The 22,863-nt window shown below is 41.5% G+C and overlaps 1 protein-coding gene across 3 annotated transcripts in view; it reads left to right on the plus strand.

Moving 5' to 3' along the window:
• man1a2 (mannosidase, alpha, class 1A, member 2) overlaps positions 1-22,863 on the plus strand; it is a 116,305-nt gene that overhangs the window by 27,474 nt on the left and 65,968 nt on the right. For all 3 annotated transcript variants that reach the window (XM_078232675.1, XM_078232673.1, XM_078232676.1), the window contains exons 2-3: positions 6,696-6,951; positions 12,223-12,319. In XM_078232675.1, coding sequence (XP_078088801.1) covers positions 6,696-6,951; positions 12,223-12,319 — 353 coding nt within the window. The remainder of the gene's footprint in view (positions 1-6,695; positions 6,952-12,222; positions 12,320-22,863) is intronic.

Genomic DNA, 22,863 nt, shown 5'->3' on the forward strand with positions numbered 1-22,863 from the left:
TGTGCCTATCCAATGACTGCTTGAAAGTTCCTAAAGTGTCCAACTGCACTATCACAGCAGGCAGTCCATTCCACACCCCAACCACTCTCTGATGACATTCCAGATGTAGCCTCACCAAGGTCCTGTACAGTTGCAGCATAACCCCACGGCTCTTAAACTCAAACCCCCTGTTAATAAACGCTAACACACTATAGGCCTTCTTCACGGCTCTATCCACTTGAGTGGCAACCTTCAGAGGTCTGTGGATATGAACCCCAAGATCTCTGTTCCTCCACATTCCTCAGAACCCTACCTTTGACTCTGTAATCCGCATTCAAATTTGTCCTACCAAAATGAATCACCTCGGGCACTTATCAGGGTTAAACTCCATCTGCCATTTTTTGGCCCGGCTCTGCATCCTATCAATGTCTCTTTGCACCTACAACAGCCCTCCACCTCATCCACTACTCCACCAATCTTGGTGTCATCTGCAAATTTACTGATCCACCCTTCAGCCCCCTCCTCCAAGTCATTTATAAAAATCACAAATAGCAGAGGACCCAGCACTGATCCTTGTGGATCACCGCTGGTAACTGGTCTCCAGTCTGAAAATTTTCCATCCACCACCACCCTCTGTCTTCTATGAGATATGATGTGGAGATGCCGGCGTTGGACTGGGGTAAGCACAGTGTTGTGAGACTTCTTTCTATGAGATAGCCAGTTTTAGCTCAGATTAAACAATTATGCTGCTGCAGCAGCAATGCAGGATGCCGATTATAGATAGAATGGCAAGAAGATGACTCAACATTTCTTAAAGGTACACTATTGTCACATCTGTATATTACTTTCTGCTTTTATGCTGTTTGGCAAGCAAGTAGTCTTGTCTTGTAGCTTCACCAGGTTGGCACGTTTTTAGGTATGTCTGGTGTTGCTCCTGACATGCCCTCCTGCTTTCTACGTTGACCCAGGGTTCATCTTCTGATTTGACGGTAATGGTAGAGTGGGGGACATGTCAGGCCATGAGACTACAGATTGTGGTTTCAATGTATTTTCCGCATGTTGGCTTGCTCGCCACCTGCTGCTGTCTAACAGTAGCTATGTTGTTTAGGACCTGGCCAGCTCCATCTGTGATAATACTACCGAGCCACTCTTGGTGATGGACATTGAAGTACCCCACCCAGAGTACATTCTGCGCCCTTGCCAAGTGGTGGTCAACCTGGAGGAATACTGATTCATCAGCTGAGAGGAGATGATACTTTCTTTGCTCATGGACTTATTGCCTTTTTGATCCTTTCATACATGCCCATCAACAAAGAAAGTAGCTCAAGTTAAAGTAGATCTATAAAGGTCATCACTGACCCCCAATAAACAGTCAGAGAGATGGATAGTATACTATCTGAAGTTGTACTTGGGAAAGAATGCAGTACCAAGAAAGAATCGAGACCATAGAAAGTCTGCCTGTCATAGCACAGTTGAATATTGAACCCACAGTGAGGGAGTTTAGCAAAGCTATTGACTTGCTTGCTATGGGCAAAGCTCCAGGTGCTAATGTTATGCTGCCTGAACCCCTTCACTGGCAACTGGACACACACTCCCATGACTGTAAAGAGTTTGGTGTAATGAATGTCATGGTCCAGGGTGTTGTCGCACTGCTACCTATCAGCATTGATAATGATACTCTTGGAAATTATTCATGTTTCATATCTGCAATCACCAGCAATGTTGCTTGATGCTGAAATCTACACACGCATTGAAAAAGTTGCAACTGTTATGCCCAATCTGAGTAAGAGAGAGGGCCAGCACCAAATTGCTTGTCTAACAAGCCTATGCTCTCAGCAGACTGCTTTACAGTAGTGAGATCTGGGCAACCTGTGCTAGGCAGGAAAAGCCTGAGCAGTTTCTGCCTTCACTGTCTCAGACATATCCTTGGCATCTAATGTCAGTGCAAGTTTTCCAACTCTTGACATCTTCGAGGGTTCTAATTCCATCAGCTTACATGAACGACCTCTATGCTGGCTGGCCAGTTCATCGGATGAATGGGGCTCATGTACCCAATGATCTTCTGTACAGAGAGTGGGTCATTGTGTTGAGACTTGCTGGGTGTCCATACCTCCACAAGGGCACCTGCAAGCAAGATATAAAGATAGTGGACATTGACACTAGTCATTAATGTCAATGCCATAACTCTGGAGGCTGACTGGAAGGATATTGGAAGAGGTGAGCAAAAACTCTGCTGTATGCCAAAGCTCTGCTGGCCAAGCAGAGGCCGGCGAACTGGCTTCCTTCCCAGCCCATTGTCTTTCTCTTTGGAAAATGTGGCAGAAAATGCCATGTCAGAGTGGGGCTCTTGAGCCACACAAGGCGATGCTTTAAAGACTGCCACAGTGCAAACCATTGTTTGAGATGGAAGGCAAGGTTGCTTACGAGCTAACGCTTACTTCATTACAATCACACATCATCTCTGCCATGTGATCCAGATAAAGAATACTCTCGATGAAGATATTGATACAATACTGTTATATTTACTGCATAGTAACCACACCCAGTGCTATTAGATTCCTTATGGTATTAACTTTTAATGTCTCAGCTCAGGTTTTACAACTCCTTTCATGTATTACAATATTGAATCCACCTCAAAAATAGTTGTTTTTGAGACATCCCGAGATTATAAGTAACCCTATAAATTTTAAGTTTTTTTTTTGCAAGTTCTCAGTTGAACTTTATCATGATTACATGTTTACGTACATGTCTTGGTTGGTGTCTTGTTCTGTCTGACATGCCAATGGAGTGAAGTTTCAAATCAGATTGCTTGTATATCATTGCTATACCAGTTGATTTAATTTAGTAGAGAGATGGATAGTTTTACCCTGTTACTGTAATTTAATCTCGTTGTTTGCCTTTTTTAGCTTGGATGTTAAAAATGTGGTGGTACACCTAGTGGTTTGTCTTACTATTCATTTTTTTATCCACTGACATCAAATTTTTCATCTTTCATTGCTCTTTAGCATACAAGGTTGTAATTTGTAATGTTGCTCGATACCTAGTTCTGCATGCAAGTAAAACTTGGACTTTAATTTGTTTGTTCAGGATGTCCCAATGAAGTACTTTTGAAGTGCTGCCACTTGTAGAAAATATGGCAGCAAGATCTTGCACATACGGATTACCTCTTTAAAACCTGCCTCTTTGACCAAGCTGATCCTGGTGGTTACATTTGACCAGAGACTGAACTGGACTAGCCATATGAATACTGTGGCTAGAAGAGCTGCTCGGAGATTAGGAATCGTGTGGCAAATAAGTCACTTCCTGACTCCCCAAAGCCTGTCCACCATCTACAAGGCACAAGTCAGGAGTGTGATGGAATACGTGCCTGGATAGGTGCAGCTCCAACAACACTCAAGAATCTCGACATGATCCAGGGCAAAGCAGCCTGCTTGATTGGCACTACATCCACAAACATTAATTGCCTAAACCACCAACTTACAGTAGCAGCAGTGTGTACCACCTACAAGATGCATTACAATAAGTCACCAAGGTTCCGTAGGCAGCACCTTCCAAACTCACGATTGCTACCATCGATTGGTATCATGTATATCAAACCAGAATTGTTTGTTTCAGTCTGGACTTCCCATCACAAGTCAGAAGGATCGAGTTAGTGGAGAGAGAGTAGTTTCGAACACCACCAAAGACCTAAGGGAAAACCTGGAAGGAAACATTAATCAATTCTCCTTTCGTTTCCCTCCTCTGTCAGAACATTTGACAGAGATTGAGTTTAGGAGTCCGGGGATAATGATGCAGCTATATAAGACCCTCGTCAGACCCCACTTGGAGTACTGTGCTCAGTTCTGGTCACCTCATTACAGGAAGGATGTGGAAAAGATTGAAAGGGTGCAGAGGCTATTTACAAGGATGTTGCCTGGATTGAGTGGCATGCCTTATGAGGATAGGCTGAGGGAGCTCGGTCTTTTCTCCTTGGAGAGACGTAGGATGAGAGGAGATCTAATAGAGGTATATAAGATGTTGAGAGGCATAGATCGGGTGGACTCTCAGAGGCTTTTTCCCAGGGTGGAAATGGCTGCTATGAGAGGACACAGGTTTAAGGTGCTGGGGGGTAGGTACAGGGGAAATGTTAGGGGGAAGTTTTTCACACAGAGGGTGGTGGGCGAGTGGAATCGGCTGCCGTCAGTGGTGGTGGAGGCAAACTCAATAGGGTCTTTTAAGAGACTCCTGGATGAGTACATGGGACTTAATAGGATGGAGGGTTATAGGTAGGCCTAAAAGGTAGGGATATGTTCGGCACAACTTGTGGGGCCGAAGGGCCTGTTTTGTGCTGTAGTTTTCTATGTTTCTATGTTTCTACTCAACTGTGCTAATATCACCTTTGGCTTGGTGTTAGTTTTTACCCTGTGCTCTTGTATAGGACCGTGGGACATTTTCTTATGTTAAAGGCAATTGGTGATTGTCTTTGCAGAGGGTAATGAAGAGTAACTGCTCTCAACTTGTGCAAGTTGGGTGTGTGCCCAAAATGGAGTATACACCTTTCTGCTACCAAAGGGAAACAGAAACTGCACAAACAGAAACCAAACCTATGAGGATTTTGTAGTAATTTGGAGATCTTTGTGTTGATGGACTATGCTACATATCTGTTGGATCAAAAGTGAAACCACTGGATATATTTAAAGGAAAAGACAATTTAAAAATATGGTGGGTAAAGTAATCAAAAAGGGGATGGTTTGTTTGGCAAGTTTCTATGCTGAAAATTTCCTATAATCATTTGGATCGATGAGCCACAGTATCCTTTATGTTTTAGCTACCTTTGACATAGTTTCAAGAGAATAGTTAATGGAGATTTGATGGCTGGGGATTTTTGTTATCAGGAAACAACTTATTTATATTGTGCCTTTTAACATAAGATATTCCAAGGCACTTGACAGGAGCATTATAAAACACAATGTGTCAATGTTCAACAGGCCCACCTTGCAGCAGTAATGTGTAACGGGTGATGTTATGGAGGCGAGGGATTCCGCCCTTGAGTTGTCAGCCCATCTTACTGTCTGGCTGCTCTCACAGTCCCAGCAATGCCAGAACTCTGTACTGGGCGTTGCTGGGACTGCAAATAGACTCCGGGATAAAGACAACATGAATCTGAGGTAAGTTGGAGTTTTGGATGGGAGGGATCAGGGAGTCTTGTGGGGCGGTCAGATTTTGGGACCTCGCCTTCCACCCCACCAGCCTCCACTTTGAATAACATTTTTTGCTGATACCGCCATCAATTATATCCTCACTCCTTCCAGCATTCTGGAGACACTATTTCCTCCACTCTTTGATTACCTTTGATACCTTCCCATTCAAGCACAGGAGATACAAAGCATGCCCTTTTACCCTCCATTTCCACTCTTTGGGGTTTAACCGTGCGATATTGCCATGATTTAACCGTGATTTACTTGCACTTCTTTCATTTCAGTGTGCTGTATTTGCTGTTGACTAAATGGTCTTTACGTTTGTGGAGACCAAAGGCAGATTGTGTGATTTTTGGCACACCTCTGTTTTGGCCACAAATGTGATCCTGAGCTTCTAGGTACTTGTCATCTTAATTCTCTGCCTTAATCTCACTCTGACTTCAAAGTCCTTAACTATTCTAATGAAGCTTATTGGAAGCTCAAGGAATAGCACCTCATCTTTAGTTAGGAATTTTGCAGCCTTCTGTGTTCAGCATTGAATTCAGTAATTTCAGATCAGAACCACTGCATCAGTTTTTCCAGATAGCAGCTCTTGGTAATGATTCTGCTATTGTCAGGGGTAGGTTGGAATGTGAAGTTGGAACTACGATCAGATCAGTCATGATCTTGTTGAGTGGCAAAGCAGACTTGGGGGGCCAAATGGCCTACCCCTGCTCCTTGCATGTATGTTTGTGTTGACCTTTCCTTGTCTTCTGGACGCATTTTTTGTTTCTTTAATTGAACCCACTGTGAAAGACAATTCTGAGACTAAAAGTTACCAGGCTGCAAAAGGGAAAGAATAGCAGTAAACCTTTGTGAGCTGAGCCTCACTTTGGGATTGGTTCTGGGCGAATTAAATGTTTACTTAATGGACAGTGTAATGTATATCCCTGAAGTTTGTTTTCGGTTGTGCTTAAAGGAAAAGAGTGTTCTGTTTAAATTGTCTACAAAGATTTTTAGTCAATAGTTCTCTGTCTTTTGTTACGGTAAAAGCCTTGAAATGTGAAATCTTGTCATCCTTTCAGCTATTCGAAGTTCGAATTTATTTTTTAAAGTTGCCCACCTCTGCAGAGATTGTAACAACCAGAAATGTTAACTCTTCTCCCCTCAGGTGCAACCATTCACTGAGTACTTGCAATATGTTTTGATTCCATCTTGTGTTTATCATTAACTTTACATTTGTTTGGAAAAAAGTCTTGCTCATTAGATTGGTCTTTTGTGTAAAATATGGTGAAGTATCTGGAAAAACTAAAACCTAGATATAAAGTTGAGTTTTGGTGTCTTGTGAACACTGTCCAAATTTAATAATTACAACAATTATCTCTACTATTTAAAATATTTTCTTTTTGAATATCGCAATTTATATTTTTATTATTTTTCTCTGCAGTAAATGACAGCAAGGTGAGACTTATTTAAGCTCTGAAATGGTGTTTTTAACCATTGTACTGTTGATACAATGATCTAATACTGAGAATATGATCTCTTCATTGCATTCCTCAGAGAAGAAGAGGAGCAGCTTCGTAAAATGATTAGGGCAGATCATGAGAGGGCCCTGGAAGAGGCAAAAGAAAAACTGAAAAAATCCAAAGATCAAATCCGAGCTGAGATTCAGACAGAGAAAAATCGAGTGGCGCAAGATATGAAAAAAAGAGAAGGCAAACAGCTGCCACGAGTTCCTATCCCAAAACTGGTAGGAATCAATAATGGGGACCCAGGTGATCCAGATACCAGGGAGAAACAAGAGAAAATTAAAGAGGTATGTGAAAGCATGGATCAGTATGTTGTTTAAAGTGGTGTGATAATAGGTTTTATTAGTTTCCTTCTAAACATATTGCATCTCTTATATGGGTATGCACTGCACTCTAGAGATTTGAGCCAATGATTTAGCCATAATCCAGCACATACTAAGGGAGTGCTAGTTTCATAGGTGCTTTCTTACTGATAAACCAAGGCCAAATGTGCCCTATTAATTGGATTTGAAACATTCAATGGCTTTATGCAAAGAAGAGCAGAGGAGTCCTTCCCCATTGTTTTGTCAATACCTATCCCTCAACCAACATCATTAAAATAGACTGTGCCAGAATTTACTGTTGCTAGGGAAGCTGCTTATTTAATTTCTATGACCATTTGCACTGGAAATTTGTAATTTAGACATTAAAATGCCATGGTCTGTATGACTCCTTGGATTTTTTTTTTCCTCCTGTTAGTAGTAGTAAAAATTGATCAGCAAATTTTAGACAAAGTCATACTAGGGAAGCTCATACAGCAAGTATTTTTGAACCCGGACAACACCAATGCCTGATATTTTGTTTTACAGGTGCAGCAAGGGTTCTTTTATGGGAATGTTCCTTGGTGTTGCTTATGAGAGAAATATCTAGCGCAGTCTGAAAATTAAATGAATAATAATAATGAATTGATTTAACATAGCATTTAAATTTAACTTATAGAACTATCTGTAGTGCAAAGTCATTATAAAATTTAAAATGACTGAAAATTAGAAGCAATGTGAAAAGATATTTACAGTCTTTAGAAAATATGCATTTTAATAAAAAAATAGTTAAGTTTAAATATTTTACATTCCTGAGAAAATACTCTTGACAAATTTTAATGATCTGCAGCAAACAGACCATGTGCTTTACAAAGTTTCATATTCATATTTTAGTCTCACAATATAGATATTATTGTCATCAAGCTGTAAATATTGCCACCAATTTTGGGTGTTGTAATGTCACACACAAGAACTGGCAAAATGCTTGTTTAGCTACTTTCCATTCCCTCCCATCCCCTTAAGAAAAAATTGTGATGAGCAAGATTCTACTAAAAGATTTTGGAAGTGCAGGGAAAGGACACTGAATTTTCCCGTGACATCTAACCATGATGTTCTGTTGCTGCCAGAATGGATGCTGAATGTTCACTTAGGTTAATTTTTAAACAAAGACATGTTGCTACTGCTTGTCTTTGGCACCTGCCATCCTAGTCAGGTGTGACAGTTGAGTTAGTTGGATGACTGAGTACAATTGAGATAAAACTGGAATTAAAATCTGAATTGTCTCTGCAATGTTGGAGTGCCTTGAAGCTAATGCCTTTTATTGCAATGTTGACACAGCATTATCCAGTTGCAGACATATTTAAAATAAAAATAAATCAAAGATGGATTAGAAATTCATGCTAACTCTGCATAAGAACATAAATAAGAGCAATTAGGGTTCAAAATAAGTGGGGGCGGGGGCGAATTTGCCGTCAAGCCTCAAAAGGCCTGCAAAGATTTAATCATCGGAATACTGATGAAAAAAAAGTTGCCCTCATATGTGAATGAGACATAATCTGTGATGGGAGGAGCAGCAAGGGTGGGAGATCCAGGCTGAGATAGACCAGGGTTCATTCTGTGCTGGACTATTGGCATCCTCAGTAAAAGAGGAGGCTTTATCTCTTCCTAGATCTTGATTGAAATCCATGATATGTAGGTTAAGGAAATTGCAGAGATGGAGGCCATGGAGGGATTTGAAAACATAATATGAATGTTGAAATCAAGATGTTGCTTGATTGTCAGCCAACATCGATCAACTATCTTTGTGATCCCCTTAGCTGCGTGAATCACAGTGTCACATTTTCTTCTCCCTGACTAAACCACAACCTAACCTGAAGGATGTCACTGTTTCCTGGATTAAACTGTCCAGGTAACTCTCCATCACCTGATGCATTGCAATACCTCAGACCCCAGCTGAACATCACTGAGTCAATGTTGGGGAGGCGATGGCCTAGTGGGATTATCACTTGACTATTAACCCAGAAACTCAGCTAATGTTCTGGGGACCCGGGTTCGAATCCCGCCACGGCAGATGGTGGAATTTGAATTCAGTAAAAAATATCTGGAATTAAGAATCTACTGATCTTTGCATTAGTATTCACAAAGGAGAGGGACATATTGACTGGTATTGTCTCAGAGAGATGTGTTGACCCGTTAGAAAAAATCTCAATTACAAGGGAGGAAGTGTTAGGTTTTTTAGGAAACATTAAGACAGACAAATCCCCAGGGCCGGATGGCATCTATCTTAGACTCCTCAGGGAGGCGAGAGATGCAATTGCTGGGCCTCTAACAGAAATCTTTGTCTCTTCACTGGACACAGGTGAGGTCCCAGAGGATTGGAGGATAGCAAATGTGGTCCCGTTATTTAAGAAGCGTAGCAAGCATAACCTGGGTAATTATAGGCCAGTGAGCTTGATGTCCGTGGTAGGGAAGTTGTTGGAGAAGATTCTTCGAGATAGGATATATGCGCATTTAGAACTGAATAATCTCATTAGCGATAGACAGCATGGTTTTGTACGAGGGAGGTCATTCCTCACAAATTTGGTTGAGTTTTTTGAGGACGTGACAAAAACGATTGAAGGGCCGTGGATGTCGTCTATATGGATTATAGTAAAGCGTTTGACAAGGTCCCTCATGGCAGGTTGGTGCAAAAGGTTAAATCTCACAGGGTAAAAGATGAGCTAGCTAGATGGGTGGAGAACTGGCGTTGCCATAGAAGACAGGGGGTAGCAGTGGAGGGGTCTTTTTCCAGTTGGAGGTCTGTGACTAGTGGTGTTCCGCAGGGCTCTGTACTGGGACCTCTGCTGTTTGTGATGTATATAAATGATTTGGAGGAAGATGTAATGGGTGTGATCAGTAAGTTTGTGGACGACACGAAGATTGCTGGAGTTGCGGATAGTGATGAACATTGTCAGAGAATACAGCAGGATGTAGATAGGCTGGAACATTGGGCAGAGAAATGGCAGATGGAATTTAATCCAGATAAATGCGAAGTGATGCATTTCGGTAGATCTAATGTAAGGGGGAGCTATACAATAAATGGCAGAACCATCAGGAGTATAGACACACACAGGGACCTGGGTGTACAAGTCCACAGATCCTTAAAGGTGGCAGCACAGGTGGAGAGGGTGGTGAAGAAGGCATATGGCATGCTTGCCTTTATTGGACGGGGCATAGAATATAAAAGTTGGCATATGATGTTGCAGCTGTATAGAACGATGGTTAGGCCACATTTGGAATACTGCGTCCAGTTCTGGTTGCCACACTAGCAGAAGGACGTGGAGGCTTTGGAGAGTACAGAGAAGGTTTACCAGGATGTTGCCTGGTATGGAGGGTTTTAGCTATGAGGAGAGATTGGGTAAACTGGGGTTGTTCTCCCTGGAAAGACGGAGGATGAGGGGGACCTAATAGAGGTGTATAAAATTATGAAGGGCATAGATAGGGTGAACAGTGGGAAGCTTTTTCCCAGGTCGGAGGTGACGAACACATGGGGTCATGGGTTCAAGGTGAGGGGGGCAAGGTTCAACACAGATGTCAGGGGGACATATTTTACACAGAGAGTGGTGGGGGCCTGGAATGCCTCCAGTGCAGGCTTGGAGGGCCGAAGGGCCTGTTCCTGTGCTGTATTGTTCTTTGTTCGTTCTTTGTTGTTTGATTTGCAGACATTTGCTGCAGATATGGTTGCCTGGATCATGTTGCTCTCCACAAGCTCCCTCCCACACACTGCAAATGTTGTACACCACCTGCATGGCCATCTCTAGATAGCATTGATTTATGTATTCAGTTAATTAAAATTTTGTATCAGTAACTCACTTGGGTTTATTGTTTTAGTTTTTTTTAAACCTAACTAACTGGTATGAATTAATTTAATAAAGGTTAGTTTTAGGTTTCTAGTTTCAAATACTAACTGCTTCAAACTCTTTTTCACCACTACATGTTAAAAGGCAACAAAGACAATCTCTATTTCCTCTTGCACTGAACTCCTCCAATCACCAGATTCTGATGCAGTTGTGATTTTTTTTTCTCTCATCACATTTGCTTTTGCAAATCACTTTAAATCTCTGCCCTCTTGTTCCTGGTCCCTTCATGAGCAGAAACAGTTTCTCCCTTTCTACTTTCCATGATTTTGAACATCTCTATCAAATCTCCTCTTAGCTGCCTACTTCCCAAAGAGAACAGTCCCAACCTCTCCATTCTATCCCCATAACTGAAGTTTCTCATCATTGGAAACATTCTTGTAAACCTCTTCACTTTCTCCAATGTGTTCACATCCTTCCTGCCATGTAGAATCCAGACCTACAATAATACTCCAGCTGAGTTCTAACTAGTTGTACAAATTCAGCATAATTTTCTTCTCTTGTACTCAATGCCCCTGTTAATAAAGCCCAGAATACTATAGGTTTTATTAACTGCTCTCTATCTGTCTGCCATCTTCAATATTTATGCAAGCATACATGTCAAATCGCATGTATAAAAATAGGGAATCTTGAGCACAATGTTGTCATTGTGGGACTATGAAACCGGGCATATTGGGCAAGCCCTTGTGTTTATGTAGTTCATAATATCAGCAGAAATAGGAGCAGGAATACACCATTTGGACCATGAAGCCTGCTCTGCCATTCAATAAGATCATAGCTGACCTGGTCGTAGCCTCAATTCCACCTTCTCGCCTGCCTTGTAGATCAAAAATCTGTCTAACTCAGCCTTGAATCTATTCAATGATCCAATCTCCACTGTGGAATAAAATTGCAAACACAAGCAACATGGACAGAATATATTTTTCACATCTCTGCCTTAAATGGGGAGCCTTATTTTTAAACCATGAACCCTAGTTCCAGGTTCCTCCATGTGGGGAAACATCCTCTAAGCATCTACCATGTCAAGTCCTAACGGAATCTTTTATGTTTTAATAAGATCACCTCTCATTCTTTGAAATTCCAATGAATATAGACCCAACCAGTTCAACCTTTCCTCATTGCACATCCCCCTTATCCCAGGAATCAACCTAATCAGTCTTTCCTGAAGTGCTTCCAAAACCTTAAATAAGGAGCCAAAACATGTATGTAGTACGCATAAGTGTGGCCTCATCATTGCCTTGTACAGTTGCAATCACTTGGTGTTAAAATTTAAATTGTTGGATTATATTTTTATAAATTTGTTTTATTAATTTTAATTGCAGAAAGATTATAAAATTAATTAAGTAATTTTCTCATTTTCTAGATGATGAAGCATGCTTGGGGCAACTATAGACAATATGCTTGGGGGCACAATGAATTAAAACCACTTTCTAGGAAGGGCCATACCACCAATATATTTGGTAAGTATCTGGATATTTATTGACTCATCTGTAGTTTGCATTGCCTATACTATCCTTGCCTTTGACAATTTGGACAATGTGATAATTTGCCTTTAGATTGAGCAGTCTAGAGACCGATTCCCATGTGCTTCATCAATATGAAAATTACTGTGGATGCTGGATACCTGAAATGCAAACAGAAAATGCTGGAAATACTCAGCAGTCAAGCAGCATCTGCAGAGAGGGAATTAGTTGGTGTTGCAGTTTGATGACCTTTCATCATCAATAGGTCTGACAAAAGGTCATCATACTGAAACATTAACTTTCTCCACAAATGCTGTCTAACCTAGAGTATTCCAGCATTTTCCATCTTCAGCTGAAATGTGATTTACTTAATTGTGAATATGATGTGGTTATTAAATATTATGCAAGATAAGCATCATTTAAGGGTGGAGGGAGAAGTAAGGTAACTGCAGACCTGCATGTTCAACATAATTTGTGGAGGAGCTACTGATGATTATAAAAATGGGAGTGTGCAGAATAGGAGGTAGCCTTGTGGGTCAGTAAACGATTGGGAGGTCGGACACAAAATCAGAATATCGTAATTCTGGTCAGCATATTAAAGAAAGGATGTAATTACAGAGAAGCGTACTGTACAGAAGATATTGCCAGGAATGAGGAATTAGCTATTAGGAAAGATTGGATAGTCTGGGTTTGTTTTCATTGGAATAAAAGAGATTAAGAGGAAATTAATTGAGGTTTGTAAAATAATGAGGGGCCTACATAGTGTGGATTTGAAGGATTTATTTTCATTAGCAGCGAGTTCAATACCCGAGGGGCATACATTTAAAGTAACTGCTGGATGGATTAGTGAGATTTGAGGAGAGCCTTTTCAGGTGTGTTAAACATCAAGTTGGCAGGCTTAAATATATCGGGAAATATTTTAAAATGTTTTTTAAATTGCCTTTAAAATGCTGCCTGATTGTTCTGGTTGATGACAGATTTTGCCTGTGATGATTTGCAAATGAGTTTGAGCTGAACTCAATGAGGCAGGATAGGGTCCACATCAGAGGTAGTAAACATTTCAAAACTGTTGCAGTTTGCAGCTGGTCTGCCATTCAGGCCCAAAACTCTACCTCTCAATCTCATGGTTCACGGGAGGGTCGAGAGTGCTAACTGAACCAAGAAGATCTGGCATTTGAATCGAGGCTTTAATTGGGGAACCGTTAAAATGCACTAGCTCACAATGACAAAAGTTTGCAGAGATGATAATTATGAGAAATCTTATATTTAATCCCTGTTTAAGATATTCTCAAGACGGTAACCAGTTATCTAATATAGTGAAGCTCAGTAAAGCCCCAACGATCAATTAAAAGAAAATGTAATATTATAATAAAGCAAGGCACAATGGAAGAGTGAGTTATGACCAGTGGAATATGATAAATGTATTTGTTGTTAAATGTCAGACAAATACCATTAATCAAAAGTTGTCCAGTCAATCTCATGATAACATTTGCAGTGGGTATGTAATGGCTGGGGGAGGGCACTAAAATAGAAATAAGAAGACCCTTATACGAAGGACTCTGGAATACACGTTTATGAATAATAAGCTACCCCATTACTTCAATTGCAAAATGTTAAATTGTGGTCCCCACATCCTCAATGGTCCTCAAGATAATTCTAAAGGCTCAAGAGATCAAGATTTTGGTCATCCCTGATCAGAATAAACTGAACATAAAATAAAAACAAATTGTCATACCATCTCTAAGCAGTGGAAACCCTAGTAGAATTAATGAAATTGATGCAATCCAGATGGAAGTCCCAGACAGATAAAAAAGATCAAAATTCCCAGGGACAAATTGAACCCATAGCACCAAGAAAGCAGAGGAAATTTGGGAGTCATTAAGCATTGGGGACTTATTGCAAACAGGCTATTACATATCTTTCAAAAAAGCAAAGAGGCCATATACAGCAAAACCCAGTAAAACAAAGGCATGGTGACTGAAGAGGGAATTTCTGCCCAAATAATAGGAGGTGACTTCCAAAATGGAAAGTCTCAAGATCTGTTGAGTTGTGTATGTGAACTTGCACAAGGAATTCTGCGCAAATAGTTACTAGCTATGTTCAATTTCTTGGCAGGTAGAAAACAGAAGTTGTATCAAAAAAGGGAAAAATACTGAGGTTCCCTGGATTAATGTTGGAAATTCTACTGTTTTCAATTTGCATGAATGACTTGAATTCTGAACGCCACTGCAAATTTGCAGGAAATGCCAAACGAGTAACTGATGATTCTGAAGTGGATATCTAAGACAGAATTACTGTACTTTGCAAAATAAATGTCAACAGAGACTTGGTTATACAACTCTATTCCTTTATCCGAGTCATACATGTATATGGTGAAAAGCTGAGATCCGTAGAAAACATCACTAGTTACATCCCTGTGTTATGAACAATGTATAATATATTTGACCTCAGACTTTTGCATCTTTTTCCTGACGGAAGAAGGTGGAAGGGAGTATGTCCAAAGTGCATGGGGTCCTTGATTATGCTGGCTGCATTTGAGACAGCGGCAAGTGTAGACTGTCAATGGATGGGAGGCTGGTTTGCGTGATGGACTGGGCTTTGTTCAGGACCCTTTGTAGTTTCTTGCTGTCTTGGACAGAGCAGGAGCCATACCAAGCCGTGATACAACTAGAAAAATGCTTTCTATGGTGCATTTGTAAAAGTTGGTGAGAGTCATAGTAGACATGCCGAATTTCCTTAGCCTCCTGAGAAAGTAGAGTTGTTGGGCTTTTCTAAGTATAGTGTCAGTGCGGAGGAACCAGGACAGGTTGCTTGTGATCTGGACACCTAGAAACATGAGGCTTTTGACCATTTCCACTTCATCCCTGTTGGTGAAGACAGGGGCATGACCTCCACTAAGCTTCCTGAAGTCGATGAGTACCTCCTTTTGCTTTACTGACATTGGGGGAGAGATTATTGTCGTCACACCAGTTCACCAGTACTATTTTTACTGTACTCCATCTCATCATTGTTTGAGATCCGACCCACTACAGTGGTGTCATCAGCAAACTTGAAAATCGAGTTGGAGGGGAATTTGGCCTCTCAGTCATAGGTGTATAAGGAGTATAGTAAGGGGCTGAGGGCATAGCCTTGTGGGGCACTGATATTGAGGATAATCGTGGAGGTGTTGTTGTTGACTATCCTTACTGATTGCAGTCTGTGGGTTAGAAAGTCTAGGATTCAGTCGCAGCAGGAAGAGTCAAGCCCTAGGCCACGGTGTTTGGAGATGAGTTTTGTAGGAATGATGATGTTGAAGGCTGAACTGTAGTCAATAAATAGGAGTCTGACATAAGTGTCTTTGTTATCCAGGTGTTCCAGGGTTGAGTGTAGGGCCAGGGAGATGGCATCTGCTGTGGACATGTTGTGGTGATAGGCGAACTGTAGTGGATCCAGAGAACTGTTTGCAACTGTGCCAGTCCCGAGCGAGAAGTCTATGTGCCAAGCTGGTGGTAATTCTTCCTTGATTTATGCTGGCCAAGAAAGAAAAAGTCTAATCTGCATCATAAGTTCTTAAAAACAGGACTGCAAACCTATTGGATACATTGGTTATCATCTTGCAAAATTCCCTAGTTCCTAGAAAGGTTGCAGCAGATAGGAAATCACAAATATAATGGTCTACAAAGAACATTACAGCACAAGAACAGGCCCTGCGGCCCTCCAAGCCTGCACCGACCATGCTGCCCGACTTAACTAAAACCCCCTGCCCTTCCGGGGGCCGTATCCCTCTGTTCCCATCCTATTCATGTACTTGTCAAGACGCCCCTTAAAAGTCACTACCGTATCTGCTTCCACTACCTCCCCCAGCAACGAGTTCCAGGCACCCACTACTCTGTCTAAAAAATCTGCCTCGTACATCTTTAAACCTTGCCCCTCGCACCTTAAACCTATGCCCCCTAGTAATTGACTCTTCCACCCTGGGAAAAAGCTTCTGACTATCCACTCTGTCCATGCCTCTCAAAATCTTGTAGACTTCTATCAGGTCTCCCCTCAACCTCTGTCGCTCCAGTGAGAACCAACCCAAGTTTCTCCAACCTCTCCTCATAGCTAATGCCCTTCATACTAGGCAACATCCTGGTAAAACTGTTCTATATATTCTATATAAAATTGTTCTATTCAATAAAGGACAGAGTCAGAAAGCAGGAAACTTTGGGCCATTGGGAAAATGTTGCAATCCATTATTAAGGAAATTTAGGATTAAATCAAATCCCTGGCCCTACACTAAAGATATTTAGAAAATCATCATACATTCAAACAGAGTCAACAGGATTTATGAAATTGTGTGTTGCACATTTATTACAATTCTTTGTGGATGTAATGAGCAGGCTGGGTAAAGGAGAACCAGTAACTATAGTTTATTTGGATTTCCAAAAGACATTGGATGAGGTGCCACATAAAAGATTACTGTACAGGAGGTAATATATGAGCATGAATAGAGGATTGGCTGACAATCAGTCTGAATATATATCAGGTTGGCAAACTCGAAATACTGGGGTTCTCAACTATTTACAGTCTGTAATATTGACTTGGATGAAGGGACAGAATGTATTGTAGTTAAATTTGCTAATGATACAAAGATAATTGGAAAGCAGTTTGGAGAAGTTTTGCAAGGTTGATGGTCACTTGACCTGAAACAGTAACTACTGCTTCTCTCCACAGCTGCTGCCTTAGCTGCTGAGTTTTTCCAGCATTTTTTTGTTTTCTTATTTGATTTCCAGCATCCACGGTATTTTGTTTTGTGTTACTTATTTCACTAGGTTAATTCCTGGAATGGCGAGATGAAGAAAGATTAAGCACATTGGAATTGAAAAGCATTAGAGATAATTTTGTAACATATAAAATTCTGAGAAGGTTTGACAGGGTATAAGCCAAGAGGATATTTCCCTCATGGGGAAATCCACAACCTCGGAAAATAGTTTCAGGATAAGGCATTGTCCATTTAAGTTAGGGATAAGGAGGGATTTCTTCTCCGAGAGAGTTGTGAACTTTTGGAATTCTCTGCCCCAGAGAGCTGTGAAGACTGAGCCATTGAATATATTCAAGGCTGATAATTTTTAACTATTTGGGGAGTCGAGAATTATGGGGAACATGCAGGAAAATGGAGTTGAAGCCAGATCAACCATGATCTGATTGAATGGTTGAGCAGGCCTGATTGGCTAAATAGCCTATTCTATTAGTTCTTATGTTCTTATATAGTTCTGGTGTTTTGTGCTGTTCTGGATATTTTTTCTCAGCCTATGCTGCAAGGATGTTTGGTGTTACTTGCTGATATGTACTATCTTACTGTACTTGGCAAACAACAGAAAAGAATGAAAATTGACTCAACACTATAATTGTAATGCTGCCTATTCGTATCAAGGGTGTTGCAGTTCCTTGTGTCACTCGTATATACTAAACTTTTTGATTTGCTGTACTAAACAAGGTGGCAGCCTTCTGATTTGTAAGATGATGGGTTGCACCAAGATGGTCAACTCTGTGGCTCAGGAGCCCCACGCTGGCATGATAGTTTCTGTTGCAGCAGAAGACTGTGGGCTGAGAATTTGCACAATTCATTGGACTGTTTTCTGTGGGTCCTCTTCTTGGCCAGCTGAGCTTTCCATTTCTGCTCGCCTCTTCCAAACAGTCGCCCTCAGAACAATCGCCCTCCAGAGGTCACGGCTGTTGGTGACTATCTCCCAATTGTTGTGTCATTGTCCACCATCTTCACATCTTGCTTTCAGGTGGCCTTGTAGTGGTATCGATGCCCAAGAGGTCATGATCCAGTGGCTAATTCAGTGTGCAGAAGATCTTTGAGTATTTGAGATCATCTGTCTGATGGACACGTTTGAGCCAGCACAGATTGGACAATGAGTTTATGCTGATGAAATTAGCAAGCTTCAGGATCTCTGAGTTGGTGACCTTGTTCTGCTAAGAGATGTTCAGCACGTCCTCTTCATCTCTTGCTGTGCTAAATCCTTAATTAACTGGGAGTGAAAATTATGAAATAATTAACAGTGCTAGTACTACATGATCTAGTCAGTGTACTCAAATAAGCCTTGTTTTGAATATTTGCCGAAATGGAAGGTTACAAGGGAATTACTTCTAGAGACCAACAGCAGGGACATGTAGATGAATGCCATTGGTAGCCACGAAAACATATGCCCTGTTGCTACTTATCACACCTTGCATTCGCACTAGCATCAACAAACTTGGATACATTAGTCTTGGTCCCTTTTTCTATGTCATTCATATCAATTGCGAATAGCTGAGGCCACATCTCGCTAATCCATCTGGTGCTCCTTTAGTTAACATGTCAGTTTGAAAATGCACTGTTGTTCCCTACTTTCTGCTACCATTAACCAGTCCTATCCATGCTAATATATTACCTAAACTCCATGATCCCTTGGATGTTAACATGTTGTGTTGCATTTCATTGAATCCTTTTTGGAAATCCAAGTGTACTTGCATCTACTAGGTCCTCTTTATCTAGCTTACTGGTTAATCCTTAAAAAAAGACCTCCTTTGTCCAACGTGGTTTACCTGTTAAAATGATGTTGACTTTATCTGATCATGCTATGATTTTCTAAGTGCATGCAAGTCTTGCATAATAATAGATTCCAGCATTTTCTTGATGGTTAATGCCACGTTAGACTAGAACAGAATCCCGACAATGCAGGAAAAGGCCATTTGGCCCATCAAGCCTGCAGCAACAATCCCACCCAGGCCCTATCCCCATAACCCCACGCATTTACCCTGCTAATCTCCCTGACACTAAGGAGCAATTTACCATGGCTAATCCACTTAACTCGCACATCTTTGGCGTGTGGGAGGAAACCGGAACACCTGGAAGAGGCCCATGCAGACACGGGGAGAACCTGCAAACTCCACACAGACAGTTACCTGGGTCCTGGCGCTGAGAGACAGCAGTGCTGAACACTATCACCGTGTCCCCCCCCAACTCTCGTAACTAGTTCTGGTTTCTCTCTCTTTTGAGTAGTGGTGCTTAATTTGCTAACTTGCCATCCACGGGGACAATCCTAGTATATGGCGAACTTGGAAAATATAACCAGTGCACCCACTAACTTTGCAGCTCCTTCATTTAGTACTCTAGGTCTAGGCCATCAGGATCTTGGGATTTGTCGGTGTTCAGTCCTTTAAGTTCCCCTCAAACTTTTTCTCTGCTGATAATTATTTTAAGTTCTTTGCTCTTAATAGCTCCTTGGTTACCTTCTGTTTCTGGTATATCATTTTTATCTTCTATCATGAACAAAGAACAAAGAAAATTACAGCACAGGAAAAAGGCAGACATAAAATTTGTTCAACATCTCTGCCATTTCCTCATTCCCCATGATAATTCCTTCTGTCTCTGCGTCTTGGGGACTAAAGTTTACTTCAGCTGTTTTCCTTTCTTACACTTATAAAAGTGTTTACAATCTGTTTTTATATTCCTGGCTGCTTTACTATCGAATTTTATTTTCCCTCTTTTTAATCAGCTTTTTCGGTCACCCTTTGCTGGTTTCTAAAGTTCTCCCAATCGTCAGGCTTTTGACTATTCTTTTCAACATTTGAGTCTCTTCTTTTAATCTAATGCTGCTGACTTTTCTAGTAAGCCAAGGATGAAATTTAATTTCATATGGACTAGATAAATAAAAGTCTTCTGCGATTATGTTGTTTTTCTTGCAAGCTCCAATCATTTAATGTTCTGCCTATGGTATACCCACTTTTGGGACTGTTAAATCATTCCAATAGCGTTTTCTGACTGTTGTTACTCTGTGTCCAACCACACTGATTCTACTTGATTTTCAGAGCCAAGATTCTTTCTTACTACTATCCTATGACATTATTTATTATTACAACTACCTCTCCGTTTCCATTCTGCTTAGGGTTTCAAAATGTTAAGTATCCTGGAACATTTATATCCTTAACTTTGTGTCACTTTGCAGCTATGGGCAGGGTTTTCCATTTCGGATCAGGACACTGACATAGAGGTCAAATGTGTGTCCCGACCTGACACTATTGGGGCAGTCATCCAACATTGATCTTGCCTGGATTGGCTGGTTAGCAACCAGAGGAGGTGGCTTCAAAATCACTGGCCCATGGTGCCCTGATATATTTGGGGGGTGGGGTGGGGGGGGGGGGGGGGGAATTCTGCTCCATCTCTGATCATTGGTCTTAATTGGCTTTCTCATTATCTCAACTACCCTCTGCTTGCACGCATGTAGCTGTTCCATCCCTAATTCAGCCTTCCTGACAATGGCTTGGGGGCAGGATGGTGCCAGCGAGCACATTGGCTAACAGCAGGAAATTATGTGCCCACCTCCATATCAGGGTGAAACCCTGCCCCATGTCTCTGATATTGATTAAATCAAGCCCATTGTTCTCTATTTGTGCCACTAATTCCTCTGCCTTGTTATGAATGCTTCAGGCATTAGATGAGCCTTTCATTTTATTTTTTTACCTCAATTATTTGCTTGTATCTTTTTCACTGATGTACCATTACCTTTAACTTTTAGTTCCTTCCTGTCCCACCCTGCTTGTCATTACCTATATTGCTACATTTCTCAATTACCTGAATTTTTCTCTTTAGGTTTCCAAATTTCTTTTTGTCTGACCTCTTTCCTCTTTTTCTCTTTTCCCCCCCCCCTTCTCCCCGCCCCATGAATTGAAACCCCATCTTTCCACATCACTAAGTCATGCATTTAATTCTCTAATCTGTCTGACCCTGTGCCAATTTGCATATGGCTCATCCTTAAGTTTTGAACCCAGTTCCTCAAACTACCTTTGCAGAAACCTCGTTCTTTTCGCCTGTGTCATTGATTCTTAGTGGATCATGGCTGTTGCATCTTCTCTCTCCCACCCCGGTTCTTTTGCAAACATGAGGCAGTGTCTTTGACCTTGACACTGAACAGTTTGCTCATCTACCCTGCAGTCTGTTCTCTCTCACACAGGTAACAAATGCCACATAAAGGTTGATCACAGACAAGGGCCTCCATTACTACATTATCATACTTGCCTGACTTACAATGACACTCTCTTGTTCCTGACCATTGACCAACTTTAAAGTTCTACTTAACCTAAAGGGTATGACTGCCTCCGAGAACTTTTTTGCTACCAAATAAACCTGTTGGACTTTAACCTAGTGTTGTTAAACTTCTTACTCCGAGAACAAAGGCATGGTAACTCTCCTCCCTCTGATGTCTTGCAATGTTTGCAGCTCTGTAACTCTGCAGTGAAGTTCCTTGAATCACAGGTACATAATATAGATATGGCTGTTTCGGATTGCAGTGTCATCCACAAACTTGCACATGCTGCAGACTATGTGTCCTGCCATGTCTACTTAATTTTGTTTATTGGATTAACTGATTATTTACAGTTCTACACTTAAGAACATATAAGAACATAAGAAATAGGATCAGGAGTAGGCCACCTAGCCCCTCAAGCCTGCCCCACCATTCAACAAGATCATGGCTGATCTGAAGCGAATCAGTTCCACAAACCCGCCTGCTCCCCATATCCCTTAATTCCCTTATCAATCAGAAATCTAAACATTTTCAACGAGGAAGCCTCCACCACTTCAATGGGCAGAGAATTCCAGAGATTCACTACCCTCTGAGAGAAGAAGTTCCCCCTCAACTCTGTTCTGAACCGGCCCCCCACTTATTTTGAGGCTGTGCCCTCTAGTTCTGGTTTCCCTTCTAAGTAGAAAGAATCTCTCTACCTCTACCCTATTCAGCCCCTTCATTATCTTATTTGTCTCTATAAGATCACCCCTCAGCCTTCTAAACTCCAACGAGTACAGACCCAACCTGTTGAATCTCTCCTCATAAGCTACACCCCTCATCTCCGGTATCAACCTGGTGAACCTTCTCTGCGCTTCCTCCAAGGCCAATATATCCTTTCGCAAATAAGGGGACCAAAACTGCACACAGTACTCCAGTTGTGGCCTCACCAGTGCCTTGTACAGTTGCAGCAAGACCTCCCTGCTTTTATATTCTATCCCCCTCGCGATAAAGGCCAACATTCCATTCGCCTTCTTGATCACCTGCTGCACCTGCAGACTGCGTTTTTGCGATTCGTGCACAATGACCCCCAGGTCCCTCTGCACAGTAGCATGATGTAATTTTTAAATAATATTCCAATTTACTATTATTTCTTCCAAAGTGGATAACCTCACATTTGCCAACGTTATATTCCATCTGCCAGATCCTCGCCCACTCGCTCAGCCTATCCAAATCTCTCTGCAGACTTTCCGCGTCCTCCACGCAATTTGCTTTCCCATTCATCTTCGTGTCATCAGCAAACTTTGATACCCTACACTCAGTCTCCTCCTCCAGATCGTCTATGTAAATGGTAAACAGTTGAGGCCCCAGCACCGATCCCTGCGGCACGCCACTGGTCACCAACTGCCAACCAGAAAAGCACCCATTTATTCCAACTCTCTGCTTCCTGTTAGATAGCCAATCCCCAATCCACGCCAACACCATACCCCCAACTCCGTGTACCCCAATCTTCTGCAGCAACCTTTT

The sequence above is a fragment of the Mustelus asterias genome, chromosome 17 (assembly GCF_964213995.1).
Source record: "Mustelus asterias chromosome 17, sMusAst1.hap1.1, whole genome shotgun sequence".
Lineage (NCBI taxonomy): Eukaryota > Metazoa > Chordata > Chondrichthyes > Carcharhiniformes > Triakidae > Mustelus > Mustelus asterias.